Raw genomic sequence first — 15,000 nt, 5'->3', positions numbered from 1 at the left:
AGTCTCTGGACGGAACACGGTACGGTACGCAAGTTATCGCAGTCTCTGGACGGAACACGGTACGGTACGCAAGTCATCGCAGTCTCTGGACGGAACACGGTACGCAACAGAATTACCCGGATTACGCCAAGGCGATTGTACCCAGGCCAATCGGACAAAGACAGTTCCGGAAGGGGTTAATTACCAACATGGAGCCGGATTCAGCCTACGTGGCACAATTCATTACATTCATATGATGGAACGTATAACTATCAATGCAAATACTAGTGACTACCACCATCATCACCATCATCATAACCATCACTTCTATCATTATTTCCATTATCATCATAATCATAATGATACCAAATAAATAACAACAACAAAAAATAACAAGATAAAGAATAGGGCGAAAACCAATAACAGTAGCAACAACAACACCAGACACATGACACAATCAACACCTTATTAACCCCAGAGATTGACAAAACCAAAAAAAGGCTAAACAAACAAATATCGCGATGCAAAATCTCAACAGCGACAACACGAGAGAGAGAGAGAGAGAGAGAGGGAGGGAGAGGGAGAGGGAGAGAGAGAGAGAGAGAGAGAGAGAGAGAGAGAGAGAGAGAGAGAGAGAGAGAGAGAGAGAGAGAGAGAGAGAGAGAGAGAGAGAGAGAGAGAGAGAGAGAGAGAGGGAGAGAGAGAGAGAGAGAGAGAGAGGAGAGGGAGAGGAGAAGGGAGAGGGGGGGAGAGGAGAGAGAGAGAGAGAGAGGAGGAGAGAGAAAGAGGAGAGAGAGAGAGAGAGAGAGAGAGAGAGAGAGAGAGAGAGAGAGAGAGAGAGAGAGAGAGAGAGAGAGAGAGAGAGAGAGAGAGAGAAAGAAGAGAGAGAGAGAAAAAGGCGAGAGAGAGAGAAGAAGGAAAGAAAGAGAGAGGAGAGAGAGAGAGAGAGAAAGGCGAGAGAGAGAGAAAGAGAGGCGAGAGAGAGGAGATGAGAGAGAGAGAGAGAGACATCGGAGGAGAGAGAGAGACCACCAGAGAGTGAGGAAAGGAAAGAGAGAGATGGAAAGAGAAAGGAGAGAGAGGAGAGAGGAGAGAGAGGAGAGAGAGAGAGAGAGAGAGAGAGAGAGAGAGAGAGAGAGAGAGAGAGAGAGAGAGAGAGAGAGAGAGAGAGAGAGAGAGAGAGAGAGAGAGAGAGAGAAAGAGAAAGAAAGAGAGAGAGAGAGAGAAAGAGAGATAGCGAGCAAGAGAGAAAGAGAGGCGGGAGCAGGGGATATGGTCACTGTGAAAAATGCTTTTAAAATGCACAGCACTGTGATGGCGGAGTGACGTATGTGAGTTGCGTTTTCGTGTATTTTATTTTATCTTTCGAAAGTTCCTACACCCGCTGGTACTTCCGATACACTGTACCCATTTGACTGTTTGAAAGACTGACAACAACAATAATAATAAAATAAATATCGGATGTACATAAATACATCAGTATCTATATATATCTACATCTGCGCCCCATTAAATCCACAGTCACAGACCCTAATCGCAAACACTTCGCGATTAGGGTCCACACACACACACACACACACACACACACACACACACACACACACACACACACACACACACACACACACACACACACACACACACACACACACACACAAACACACACAAAAAAAACATACGCAAACAAATATATAAATAAACACGCTCAGCAAATACAATTACACATAAAATAAATAAACAAACAGAAACAAAAACACAAACACCCACACACAATACATTCAGTAGTAAAAGACACAGGCGACACGGCCAACACAAACAAACGAACACACATGAGCGCTGTAGCACACCCCCAACACGAAACAAAGAACTAGGGTTCACGATGAGGATATCTGGAGGAGGCTGATTAGGCGGGAGGGGGGGGGGGGGCAGGAGTGGGAGGAAGAGACGGAGGAGGAGGGGAAGGAGGAGGATAAGGATGAGGAGGAGAAAGAGATGGAGGAGGAGGAGGAGAAAGAGATGGAGGAGGATGAGGAGGAGGAGGAGGAGGAGGAGGAAGAGGAGGAGGAGGAGAAAGAGATGGAGGAGGAGGAGGAGGAGGATAAGAAGAGAAAGATATGGAGAAGGAGGAAGATTAGGAAGAGGACAAGGAGGAATAGGATAAGGACGAAGAAGAGGAGGAAGAGTGAGAAGATAAAAAGAGTAAGAAGAGGAAAGAAGAATAAAAGAAAGCGACGACGAACAAGAAGAATGAGAGCACGAGGATGAGGAGGATGAAGAGGGTGAGGAGGCTTTGGAGCGGGGCTTTGGAGCGGCGCGGCTGAGAGAGGCCGGGTGCACGTGTACCGAGAGAGTGCAGGCGCCCTCGCGAGTCTCGCTTCTTCCTGCCAGGCCCAAGGCGGGCCGGGGCGGGCCGCGCGACCCCCGCCCGCACCCCCTACCGCACCCCCGCCCGTGTCACCGCGAAACCCAGGGAATTTCCTTCAATGAAAACACGTCAAAACATTTCATACACTCCCCTCCCCCTTCAACCTCCATTCCCACCCCCCCATCCCACCTCACAAACTTCCACAACCACAGCAAGCAGCGACGAAGTCAAGACGGGGATATAAATCAGCACAGCGGGACCACGGCGGGCGGTGACGTAATAACGGCTGGGCGTTAGGTTAGGTTTTAGGCCCGACCGACCACAACACAACAAAGGCGGACTGGACTGGTTGGTGTGTGTTTCCGCCCGAATTTCCGGCCAACGCGACTTACCTCGTGTGGCTTAGAATAGCATGCCACTTACTTTAATCTCGGACGCCCGCAGCAAGCAAGACGGTAAGCATGCATGCTGGCAAGCAGCTTGTGCGCTTGTATCACAGTCAGCAGACATAGACTACGCGCCTCCGTGCCCTTGCACGCCTAACTAAACCAAGGCAATAGAATAAATTAATATTGAAAAGGAGCACTGACATGTCTCAAAAAACGCACATAAAATACATACACCAGGATGTGCACAAAAACATATATAGCACAGAATACACGCAAACTTGAACTAAATAAACACACACACACACACACACACACACACACACACATAAAACCTCCGCAAACACCAAAACAAAACAATACGACAACAACAACAACAAAAAAGTGTTCATGCGTTCATATGCGCACAAGAACAACTGTGTCACCCGCATCATGACATCGGCATACCAAACGCATGACAAAAGGGTAAAAAGGGGGGGGAGGGGAGAGAAGAAGGGAAAAGAGAGGAAGGCGAAGAAGAGGAAACGAAGAGGAAGCGAAGAGGAGAGAGAAAGAAAAGAATAAGAAAAGAAATGAGAAAACAAAAAACAAATATAACGGGAAGGAGAGAAGGAAATTGAAAGACAAACGAAACAAAAATAAGGCAAACGCGAAGAGGAAATACAAAAAAAAAAAAAAGAAAGAAAGAAAGAAAGAAAGAAAGATGACGAAAGATAAAAAAAAAACAATAAAACCACCACCACCACCACGACCGCCATAGCGCAGTCGTTCGCTCGCCCAATCAAACTCCCTTGCCAAAACATCATCATTACCGCCTTGACGTCTCATTATCCCTGCGTGAGAGGCACCCACCCTATCCCTCATACCCACCATAACCCTCTCCCTCCCCCCCCCTAATCCTAACCACAACCTCCCCTCCCCCCTCCATAAGCACCCACCTCTAGCCCACATAAACGCCACACCTACCAACCTAATCCCCCTCCCCATCCCTACCACAAACCCTTACCCCTATCCTCACCACACCCCTACCCCATCTGCCCCACATTCTACCCCCATCCCCCCCACACCCTTACCCCCATCTCCCCCACACCCTTACCCTCATCTCCCCCATCTCCCCCACACCCATACCCCCACACCCCTCCCCCTATCCCCCACACCCTTACCCCCATCTCCCGCTACACCCTTACCCCTATCCCCACCACACCCCTACCCCCATCTCCCCCACACCCCTACCCCTATCCCCATCTCCCCCACACCCATACCCCCACACCCCTACCCCTATCCCCCACACCCCAACATCCTTCCCCCATCTCCCCCTACACCCTTACCCCTATCCCCACCACACCCCCTTACCCCTATCCCCACCACACCCTTACCCCCCATCTCCCCCACACCCCTACCTCCATCATCCCCACATCCCTACTACCTCTATCCCCATCTCCCCCACACCCCTACCCCTACCCCCACCCCCCCCACACCCCTACCCCCATCTCCCCCACACCCCTACCCCCATCTCCCCCACACCCCTACCCCCTTCTCCCCCACACCCCTACCCTTATTCCCACCACACCCCTACCCCCATCTCCCCCACACCCCTACCCCCATCTCCCCCACATCTTAACCCCCCAACCCCTACCCATTCGAACAGAAGCTAAACAGACAGACCATCAGACAGACAGACAGACGGCAGCTTGGATGGATGGCTGGGTGGCCCTTCAAAAGGTCAGGGAACGACACGAAATGTGACCTTTCCCGCGATGTCATGTCCGCCTGTCACAGCTGACGGCCGCGGCGCTCAGCTGACTATTAAGTTCGATTATCTCTTTTCACTTGACTTTATTATGCGTTTGGTTTTTATTTGCTTTTAATAGGGCAATCCAGACAGCTGTCTTTGCCAGGTCAAGGAATGAATCTGATACCTATTAATCTGCTGTGCAGTGTGTAGGTATGTCTGTATATCTGTCTGTATGTGTGTATATACACGTACATATATAAACAAATATTCAAAAATACAAATAAAAATATATTACATACGTATAATCTATATACATTATCAGGCACGCACGCGCAAAAAAAAAGGGAAAAAAATACAAATAAACAATTAGGACACTATGACGTCTTCCTTTCGCAATAACCCTTATCTATCTGTGATTCAGACTGCCATATCCGTTTGCAAACCAATATAAAAAACAAACATGAAAATATAACATTTATATAAATGAAATAAAAACAAGAAAGCGACACTATGCACGCGTACACGAACAGAGAGGGAGAGAGGGAGGGAAAGGGAAAGGGAAAGGGAAAGGGAAAGGGAAAGGGAGATGAAGAGGGAGGGAGAGGGAGAGGGAGAGAGAGAGAGAGGGAGAGAGAGAGAGAGAGAGAGAGAGAGAGGGAGAGAGAGAGAGAGAGAGAGAGAGAGAGAGAGAGAGAGAGAGAGAGAGAGAGAGAGAGAGAGAGAGAGAGAGAGAGAAGGGGGGGGGGGGAGGAAGAAAAAGAAAATGAAAGCAGAAAAGAAAACGCTGCTAAAAACTTCGAAAGGTAAACTAAAGAAAAAAAAAACACATTAAAAACGATGGCATCCTTCACACCGTAAAGAAATAATAATAAATAAATAGATAAATAAAACAAGATCACAATAATCTTGGAGACACAATCCTCTAATGTTCGTTAATGCATTTATATTTTCCACCGTTTTATTATATACATTTGTAATAATTCAACGTCTTGAGTAAAGAAATAACACAAATCCAGTTCAGAAATACATATATCCGTAATGTTCAAGGGACACTGATATAAAAAAAAATACATTCGAAAAAAATACATCCGTTTGACTATACATGTGTAATCATTAATTCAAAAGATAACGTAAATACTAATATCTTTTAATATTATAAAAAAAAACGTTCAGTTCATATATGAGTGATATATTATATAAGTAAAAAAAACAGAGCTAAACTTCTAGAAAAATTATAAGCAATATTCAATACAAAATAATAAAATCTTAACACACCATTCAGACGACCACAACTTTTTACATTTTGTCCTCGCAAACTTTCCCCTCCCCCCATTTCTCCCTCCCTCCCTCCCTCCTACCAATTTCCCATGCCACGCGAGACAAGGTTAACAACCTCTGACCGTAATTCCCCCGAAAAAAAAAATGAAAAACAGACAAAAGACAAAGAAAAAAATAATAATAAAAAGAAGAATTAAATAGAATAAGGCGATACAAGAAAAGATATTTTTTTCTCCTCCGCTTCGCCCTACTTCCCAAGCGGGAGGGAAGCGGGGTCATCTTCAATTCGTTAAGCATGGCTGGTCCCTTTTCCCATTTTTATGACAGCTTACAGGGAAGTATCGTGGAGGGAGGGGGAGGGGGGGGTGGAGGGAGGGAGCCATCTGGGTCGCTCAACGGGCGGACGAGAAGGGGGGGAGGTGGGGGGAGGTGGGGGGAGGTGGGGGGAAGGGAGAAGGGAGGAGGGAGGAGGGAGGTGGGAGGAAGATGGAGGGGGGAAGGGGGAGGGTGATGGGAAATAAAGTGAGGGAGGGAGACGGAAGAGGAGGTGAGAGGGAGGCTGATGCAAAAGGATGTGAAGTAGGATGATGGAAAGGAAGTGAGGGAGGCTGATGGAAAAGGGAGGTCTGAGATTGAAAGAAAACAAGAAGAAAACAGGAAGATATCGGAGAGAAAAATAATATATGGCAACTAGAAAAGAATACCGAAATGCAATGCAAACTAATCGAAAAAAAAACGAAAAAAACAAATCCTCCTTCCGGTTTGTGCAACACTGCAATCCTTCCCAAGACAACGGCCTCCTCATTCATCCATACTGAATAAAATCTAATTAACAATGCCACATATCGAATCCATACTCACACTAGTACCACAATACAGTTTCCAATCCGTCGTTTAATCATGTCTATCGCTAGTGCAGTGCAATAATCTAATCAACGTGAATAACAATCATGTCAACCTTCTTTGCCATCTCGTACATCAATCAGCTGACTGACTCCTTGCTTCATTTTCATTTGCATATATTCACCTTCGTGTAGGGACAGGCCGAGTTCACTTGCACTAAAGACCATGGCGGTTTGCACTGGCACGATTGCATGCTCAACAGGACAGCAAAGTCAGGTGCTTAAATCATAATAACGTAGAGACGAATTCACACAAACTCAAGAAGACATGAGCTCTTCACGCCATTGCCAAGAGGACACTATCACTAGGGTCATGACTAGGTACATCTGTTTCTGTCTATCTTTATCTTTATCTCATCTACCCTCTCGCGTCGCTCTCTCTCTATCTTTTTCTCTCTTTCTCTCTTTCTCTCTCTCTCTCTCTCTCTCTCTCTCTCTCTCTCTCTCTCTCTCTCTCTCTCTCTCTCTCTCTCTCTCTCTCTCTCTCTCTTCTCTCTCTCTCTCTCTACATACATACATACATATATATATATCTATATATATATATATATACATATATATATATATATATACACATATATACATATATATACATACATACATACATACATATATATATACATACATACATATATCACAAACAATAAACACACACACACACACATACCAAAAACATTTACGCAAGGCATATTCCTGTGCAATAAAGGAAGTGAAAAACGCACACGCACGAGCTAAAGTTCTGAAGAATCCCGAATGACCCAAATGACCTCCCCTCGTAGAGTCCTTCCCCCCTCCACCTTCTCCTCTTCTTTCTGTTTCTCTTCCTCCTCCTCTTTTCTCCCTTGTTCCTCCTCCTCCTCTCTCCCATTCTCCTCTTCCTCCCTCCCTCTCCTCCTCCTTTTCTTCCCCTCTCCTCCTCCTCTTCTTCCCCTCTCCTCCTCCTCTTCCTCCCCTCTCCTTCTCCTCTTCTTCCCCTCTCCTTCTCCTCTCATTCTCCTCTTCCCCCCTCTGTTTCTCCTATTCCTCCCTCCCTCTCCTCCTCCTCTTCCTCCCTCTCTTTCTCCTCTTCCTCTATCTATTCCTCCTCTATTCCCTCTCCTTCTCCTTCTCCTCTTCTTCCCTCTTCTTCTCCTCTTCCTCCCTTTCCTTCTCCTCTTTCTCCCTCTCCTCCTCCTCTTCCTCCCTCTCCTTCTCTTCTTTCTCCATCTATTCCTCCTCTATTTCCCTTTTACTTCTTCTTCTCTTCCCCCCTTTGCTTTACTTTCTTCCTCTCCTCCTCCCGCTCCTTCTCCTCCTCTATGCCCCCCCTTTTTCTCCTCTGCCTTTCTCTCCTCCCCCTCCCCTCCCCTCCTCCTCCTCCTCCTCCTCCTCCTCCTCCTCCTCCTCCTCTTCTCCCTCCACCCACCCCTCCCCTCGACCAAAAAAAAAAAAAAAAACACGACATAACGACCAGAACGAGAGAAAAAAGAAAAAAAAAGAAAAAAAAAAACGAGACGACGCGAAGGGAAAGGCAATCCGCACACTCACGTTTATCATGGCGTTGGACGAGATCCTGAAGAGCGTGGCCCTCTCGTTGACCGTCTTGATCTTGGCGGTGAGGTCCTGCGTGTTGTCCAGGGCCTCCAGCTCCGCCAGGGACTTCTGCAGCGCCGCCCCGTGCTTCATGATCAGGTCGTGGCATGTCCGTAGGTCCTCCAGCTTGGCCGTAAGCACCTTCAGGGTGTTGGACACGTCGTCGCGGCCGGACTCGCTCACGTCCTCCTCGTCTTCGTCTTCTGCGGGAAGGAAGGGGAGAGAAAAGAGGGTTGAAAGGCCTGGCTGACTGGCTGGCTGGTGGGCTGCGGGAACGGCCCTCGTCTGGAGGGAATCGCTTTGCAAACATCAGTTTGGGTCTCATGATGTGCGATGGGGACAGCGAGAAGGAGAGTAGGATTGGGATGGATGGGGGGAAGGGGGGAAGGAGAGAGGGAGTGTAAGAGAGAGCAAAAGAGTGAGAAAGAGAGAGAAGGTGAGTGAGTGAGAGTGAGAGAGAGAGAGAGAGAGTGGGAGGTGGAGGAGGGAGGGAGGAGGGGGGGAGGGGGGAGGGAGAGAGAGAGAGAGAGAGAGAGAGAGAGAGAGAGAGAGAGAGAGAGAGAGAGAGAGAGAGAGAGAGAGAGAGAGAGAGAGAGAGAGAGAGAGAGAGAGAGATAAAGAGAGAGAGAGAGAGAGAAGAAGAGAGAGAGAGAGAGAGAGAGAGAGAGAGAGAGAGAGAGAGAGAGAGAGAGAGAGAGAGAGAGAGAGAGAGAGAGAGAGAGAGAGAGAGAGAGAGAGAGAGAGAGAGAAGAGAAAGAGAGGGAGAAATAAGCGACAAAGAGATAATTGTAAGTGTAAAAGTTTTCGATTTCACTAAGAAGATACCCCTGTAAGGGATTTGGATACACTTGAAAATAGTACAGTTAGAAATCATCCTTATCAATGAAGTTAGTTGCTGTGAGGGACCCAACAAGCGCACAACGAACGTCCTGCATTATTGTTCTTAAACAGCAACATAAACAAACAAACAACCCCAACTGGAATAACAAAAACATCCCCAAAAACCCATCCTCCTCGAAATCTCGATCGAAAAGCACCGCAAAAAGCAAGTCAGGTAGTTTCTCTCCGTATTCCTTAAGTCACCCCTTATTAACATACCTTCCCGTTTTCTGTATCGGCGTCTTATGTGCCCATCTTCCTCTCACGCCTCCACGCTTTGATATACAGGCACCGACTAAAACAAACTTGGAAAGCGCTTTGCAGTTGAAACGCCGCGCTGCATAACTAGCGTATGATAACTAGACTAATTAAATCCCGTTGATTCTAGTAGAATTCAGATTAAACAACGGTTTTTTAATTATAACATGAAAGTACATGGCACATGCTTTGTATTGTAAACAAGTTACTATATTTTACAGCTACCGTTTTTTTTTTTTTTTCCAAGGTCATTCTTGGTTTTAAACCTTGTCTCTGTCTACGAATTAATCATTCAACATCTCTAATCCACACTCGACGGAACAGACAAAGAACCGATTACCTTTACGCACGAGAAAACTAACCTAAAATAAAATACGTATTTTACAAATACAAACGCATTTTCGCCACGAACTAACGAACGAATGAACGCGGGATGGGGATGGGGAATGGGGATGGGGAAGGGGATGGGCAGGGGAAAAAGGGAAGAGGAAGGGAAAAAGGGAAGGGGAAGGGGAAGGGGAAGGGGAAGGGGGGAAGAAAAAGGAAAAAGGGGAAGGGAAGGGGAAGGGGGAAGATGAAAGGAAACGTGGAAGAGCTAAAAAGCTAAAAATCTCCCTGCCTTCAACCCAGCCTTATCAAGACGACCTCATCAACCGATCTCAAAAAGCCATCCTCGCTGTCTCCTATCAACCCTGATCCCCACCTCTCCCCTCCCCCCTCCCCCCCCGAAAAAAAAAAATCTTCCGGTCATCGTCCTTCCAGAATGGCAAAAGAGCTACTGGCAAGATCCTAGCCTAACAGACACTTGGGTACGAAAGGGAGGGAACACAGACTTATCCTATTGTTGATCAACCTTATGGATTTCTTTCCCTCTCTATCTCTTATTCATTTCTAAATGCCAATTCATCTCTAATCCTTTAATTTCTTCATTTTTTAACATATTAATTAAAATTCCCCTTCACTCTACATTTTCCCTCTCAGATTTACTATACGGATAAACTCTACGGACACTGCCGCCAGAGTCAACAACTTGGGGAACAGGTAAATGGGAGGGGAGGGGAGAGGAAGGGGGTGAGGGGAGAGATAGGATGAAGATAGGGCCCGGGGGTGTCTTTAACTAGGGGTGGAGGGGGGGGGTGAATTATTTCTCGCATAAAGACCGTGCGTTTCGTGTCCCCTTCGATGTTGTTTGTTGAACGTATGTAGTGTGTGTGAGAATGAAAGTAAGAGTGAGATGAAGATTGTGTGTGGAGAGAGAGGGAGAGAGAGAGAGGGAGAGAGGGAGAGAGGGAGAGAGAGAGAGGGAGAGAGAGAGAGAGAGAGAGAGAGAGAGATGAAGATGAACTGGAGAAATTATAATCAGCAAATATTTCCGTCAAAATATTACACAAAATACACAACAATAACAGCAATGACGATTAGTGTGATAGCGTGCAAGGTGCGCATATTAATCAAGCTTGCAATAGTGCTAGGAACGTAGCCAGTGGGGCACACCCTCTCCCACCCTTCCCCATCCCCCCCACCTCCCTCTAATCAGCTGCCGACGTCGGTGCTTGCACGAAGAAAGAAAGAAGCGGCCTTCTTGAAACGCTAAACTTTTAAAATACAGCAATGCCGCCAAAGAAAAAAAAGAAAAGCACGTAGCAATGACCCATACATACAGCCACTGAATGCATCATCAGATAGAGTAAAAACAAAAACAAAACAAAAAGTGATTCAAAGCAGGTGATGATGGCAGTTCCCCGACCCCTTCCCCTCCCCCTAATACCCCTCTCCTTTCATCCACACATCGGAGGAAGGGGATGCAACCCCCCCCACCACACCTCCTCCTTTTCAATCCCCACTCCCCCTTCTCCACACAAGTTTACCTGTCATGCTCATGACACTGATCGCAAACGGGTGCACTGCCACCTTGGTTGCTGGGGAGGAGGAAAAATAATGCTTTCATGCACATCATGATCTCTATTCACGGATAGACGTAGAAAAGACCAAATAGGTAAGCAAAATGACATAAATAAACAAATAATCGTCATAGATATTTCAGATTCGAAACGAAGCAAGAGGAACAGTGCGACTGGACGAGTGTCCCAAAGAGGCCCAGCCGAGAAGAGGACCCCAGCCGAGCTCGCTCCCAACGTGGCTTCCTTGGCGAGGACCCCGGAGAGGACCCCGGAAGACCCCGTAAGGACCACAGCGACCGCCACAGCCACCGCCGCCGCACCCCGAAGGAAGTCGGGACGGAGGGAGGGAGGCGGGGCGAGACTCGACGGGGTCCTGCAGGTGCGAGAGTGAACACTCCGGGCGGGAGCACTGTACCTGTGGTGGTGCTACTAAAGTCGCCTGCCCTCGATACAGCCACAGCCATCACCGCAGGAGGGGAAAGGAAGGGGGAAAAAGAACATCCGTGTCAATCAGCAGGAACTCAAATGACCTTTGGTCATTATTAAAAGAGCTTAAAAAGAAACAAGACACATTACACACACACACTCTCTCTCTCTCTCTTACACTCAAAGTCACTCATACACACATCTACAATTCAAACTTACAATGTTGATGCACGCACTCCTTTCAACATCCATCTCAATGCTTCCTTCGCGATATATATCCATCGCTGTTGATGATACTTAAGCCATTGTGAAAGGGTTCGGATAAACAAACCGTGAGACCCGTTAAGCCACTCAATCGTGAGCGAGAGAGAGAGAGAGAGAGAGAGAGAGAGAGAGAGAGAGAGAGAGAGAGAGAGAGAGAGAGAGAGAGAGAGAGAGAGAGAGAGAGAGAGAGAGAGAGAGAGAGAGAGAGAGAGAGAGATTGACGCGCGAACAATGAATCACTTATCCAACACGGAAACCAACTTTATCCAAGCTAATCATAAGATTATCTCCCCCTCCTCAATCTCTAAAGCGTGGATAATCAGCCGCCAGTCTACCCGACGCGATTAACATGCACTACCTGCTGCTACCGGAATGCCAGCGACCAACGAACGCCCTGTCTATCGTTATCGGATTACTCGAAGTCGCTTTGTGCCGCGAACTTTCCGGTTGCGGATTTCGCTACGATTGGGTGAGGCGGCCTTCCTATCTCTGTGTGTGTCTGTCTGTCTGTCTGTCTGTCTGTGTCTGTGTCTGTCTGTCTGTCTGTCTGCCTGTCCGTTTCTCACTTATTCTCTTACTCCGTTCCTTCATTTCTTGATCACTTTAATAGGTATTTAAGGTTTTTACAAACGAGATCCACGTTAACCACAGACAAGCAAATGAAGAGAATTACAAGTCCTCCCCTTATACCCACTTACGCAAACTGGGTATGTCACTGTCCACTGTCCACTGTAGTCATGAAGTGCTTGGCAGTCTAACAACACGATGAACCAAGCACCAAATTCCTTTCACAGGGAGACGCTTCATAGAAAGTGGTTGCTCCGAAGGCCATCTCAGGGTGTCGCCTTTATCAACGAACAGGTTTCCCAATTCATCGGGAAGGGTTGATGGGGAGCGAATGCGGGAGAACGAAAGGGAGGAAGGGAAAGGAGGAAGCAGCGAGGAGAGAGAAGGAGAGGGAGGTGAAAAAAAAGTTCATATTCTTAGATTTCTCTCACTCTCGCTTCACTTCTCTCTCTTCCCCTCCCCCCTCTTGCCCTCTCCTTCCCTTCCCTTCCCTTCTCTCTCTCTCTTTCTCATTCTCTCTCCATCTTTCTCTCTCTCTCTCTCTTTCTCTCTCTTTGTGTCTCCCTCTCTTTTTTCACTCCCTCTCCCTATCTAAACAACACAATCATCCCCGAAAGAAAGACAAAAAAAACAAGGCCCCCCCCCCCCATCCAAGCCCCACTCAAACGCAACCGGGGAGGAGATGAGCCGGGCGAGCTACTCCCCAACCCAGAAACACGAGGCAGGCGTCGGAGGGCGTACGTACTACTACTACTACCTCCGAGCGAGGCCCAAGAGGCTCCAGTGAATACAAAAATGGCCACTCGAGGCTCGGGCCGCGTCGGACTAATTGTGGCTCTTTCAGGAGGGTGGAAGGGGAGGGAGGGAGGGAAGGAGGGGGCGGGGGTTCTTCAGACAGATCGAGGGACACTTAGAAAGTTCGGTTTGATCTCTTTATCTGATTTTTCGCCATCGTTCTATCTCGTTGCTTCCTTTTTTTTTTCTTTTCTCCCCCCTTTCTGTCTTCCTCTTTCAATATTCCACCTCTCATGCTCTCTCTCTCTCGCTCTCGCTCTCGCTCTCTCTCTCTCTCTCTCTCTCTCTCTCTCTCTCTCTCTCTCTCTCTCTCTCTCTCTCTCTCTCTCTCTCTCTCTCTCTCTCTCTCGCTTTCCCTTCTACCTCTCCCTCCCTCCCTTCCCCCTCTCTCTGGGTCTCTCTCTTCCTTTTTGCCTGCCTGCCTGCCTGCCTGTCTGCTAGCCTCTTTATCCTGCCTACCTGGCTGTCTGTCTACCTGTATCTCTCTCTCTCTCTCTCTCTCTCTCTCTCTCTCTCTCTCTCTCTCTCTCTCTCTCTCTCTCTCTCTCTCTCTCTCTCTCTGCCTCTCTCCCTCTCCCTAACTACTTTCCCTCAGCCATCCAATTAAAGACTGGATAGAGAGCGAGCCCACTTACAGCACTCTCTTATGTGTCCCGTTAAGACCTCGGCGAAGAAGGAGGAGGAGGAGGAGGAGGAGGAGGAGGAGGAGGAGGAGGAGGAGGAGGAGGAGGAGGAGAAGGAGGAGGAGGAGGAGCAACAACGACACTTTATCAAAAGGACAAATGAGCAAGGTATTGGGCCCCCATTTTTTTTCTTCTCCAGGGCGCAAGGCAGGGACAGAGAAATGGAAAGAGGGGAAAGCGGTGGTAAGGAGAGACGGAGAAGGAGGGATGGCGGGAAGGAGAAGAAAGGACGATGACTAAGTGGAAGGGAGATCGAGAAATGAACGGAGAGGGGAGGGAGAAAGGATGAGAATGAGATCGAAAGAGATAAAATAAGATAGGAAAAATGGAGATGAGATGAGATGAGATGAGATGAGTGAGGAGAGAGAGAGAGAGAAGGAGAGAGAGAGAGAAGGATAGAAAGAGAGAGAGAAAGAGATAAAAATAGAAATAAACAAGAAAAACAACGAAAATAACCGACTTACAAATAATCCAAACCACACACAACAGCACCCAACCCAATCACCCCTAAAACAAAAAACAACAACAACAACAACACCAACAAAACTCCCCCTCCACAAACCCCACAAACAAAAGAAGTCCTAGGACGCCCGCCCGCCCGCCGTCCCTCCGCCACCACCAGCAAGAGAAGTACCCTCATCTTAATACCATTGGACCGACGGACAATGTGTTTACGACCCTTCCTTTCGCCGTTTCCGGGGAACATGCAAGGCCTATTATGCAAATGCACACAGCTCGACGCGCCTTCCACCAAACACAAGGGAACCAGTTGTTCGGTTGAGGTTGCAGAGCGAGGGAGAGAGAGAATGGAGGTGGTGGATTGGTGGAGGTGGTGGATTGGTGGAGGTGGAGGATTGGTGGAGGTGGAGGATTGGTGGAGGTGGAGGATTGGTGGAGATGGAGGATTGGTGGAGGTAGAGGTGGTGGATTGGTGGAGGTGGAGGATTGATGGAGAAGGAGGTAGAGGGTGGATGGCGGAGACGGTGGAGGACTGATGGAGAAAGTGGAGG

At 47.8% G+C, this 15,000-nt stretch overlaps 1 protein-coding gene across 9 annotated transcripts in view; it reads right to left on the bottom strand.

Moving 5' to 3' along the window:
- Osbp (oxysterol binding protein) overlaps window positions 1-15,000 on the bottom strand; it is a 221,252-nt gene that overhangs the window by 97,450 nt on the left and 108,802 nt on the right. For all 9 annotated transcript variants that reach the window (XM_043000308.2, XM_043000318.2, XM_086535916.1 and 6 more), the window contains one exon: window positions 8,173-8,420. In XM_043000308.2, the coding sequence (XP_042856242.1) occupies window positions 8,173-8,420 (248 nt within the window). The remainder of the gene's footprint in view (window positions 1-8,172; window positions 8,421-15,000) is intronic.

Source organism: Penaeus japonicus, unplaced genomic scaffold, assembly GCF_977035675.1.
Source record: "Penaeus japonicus unplaced genomic scaffold, GWHDUDI00000001_assembly GWHDUDI00000004, whole genome shotgun sequence".
Classification (NCBI taxonomy): domain Eukaryota; kingdom Metazoa; phylum Arthropoda; class Malacostraca; order Decapoda; family Penaeidae; genus Penaeus; species Penaeus japonicus.
Note: the sequence above shows the minus strand (reverse complement) of the source record. Positions and strands in the feature narration are given on the sequence as shown.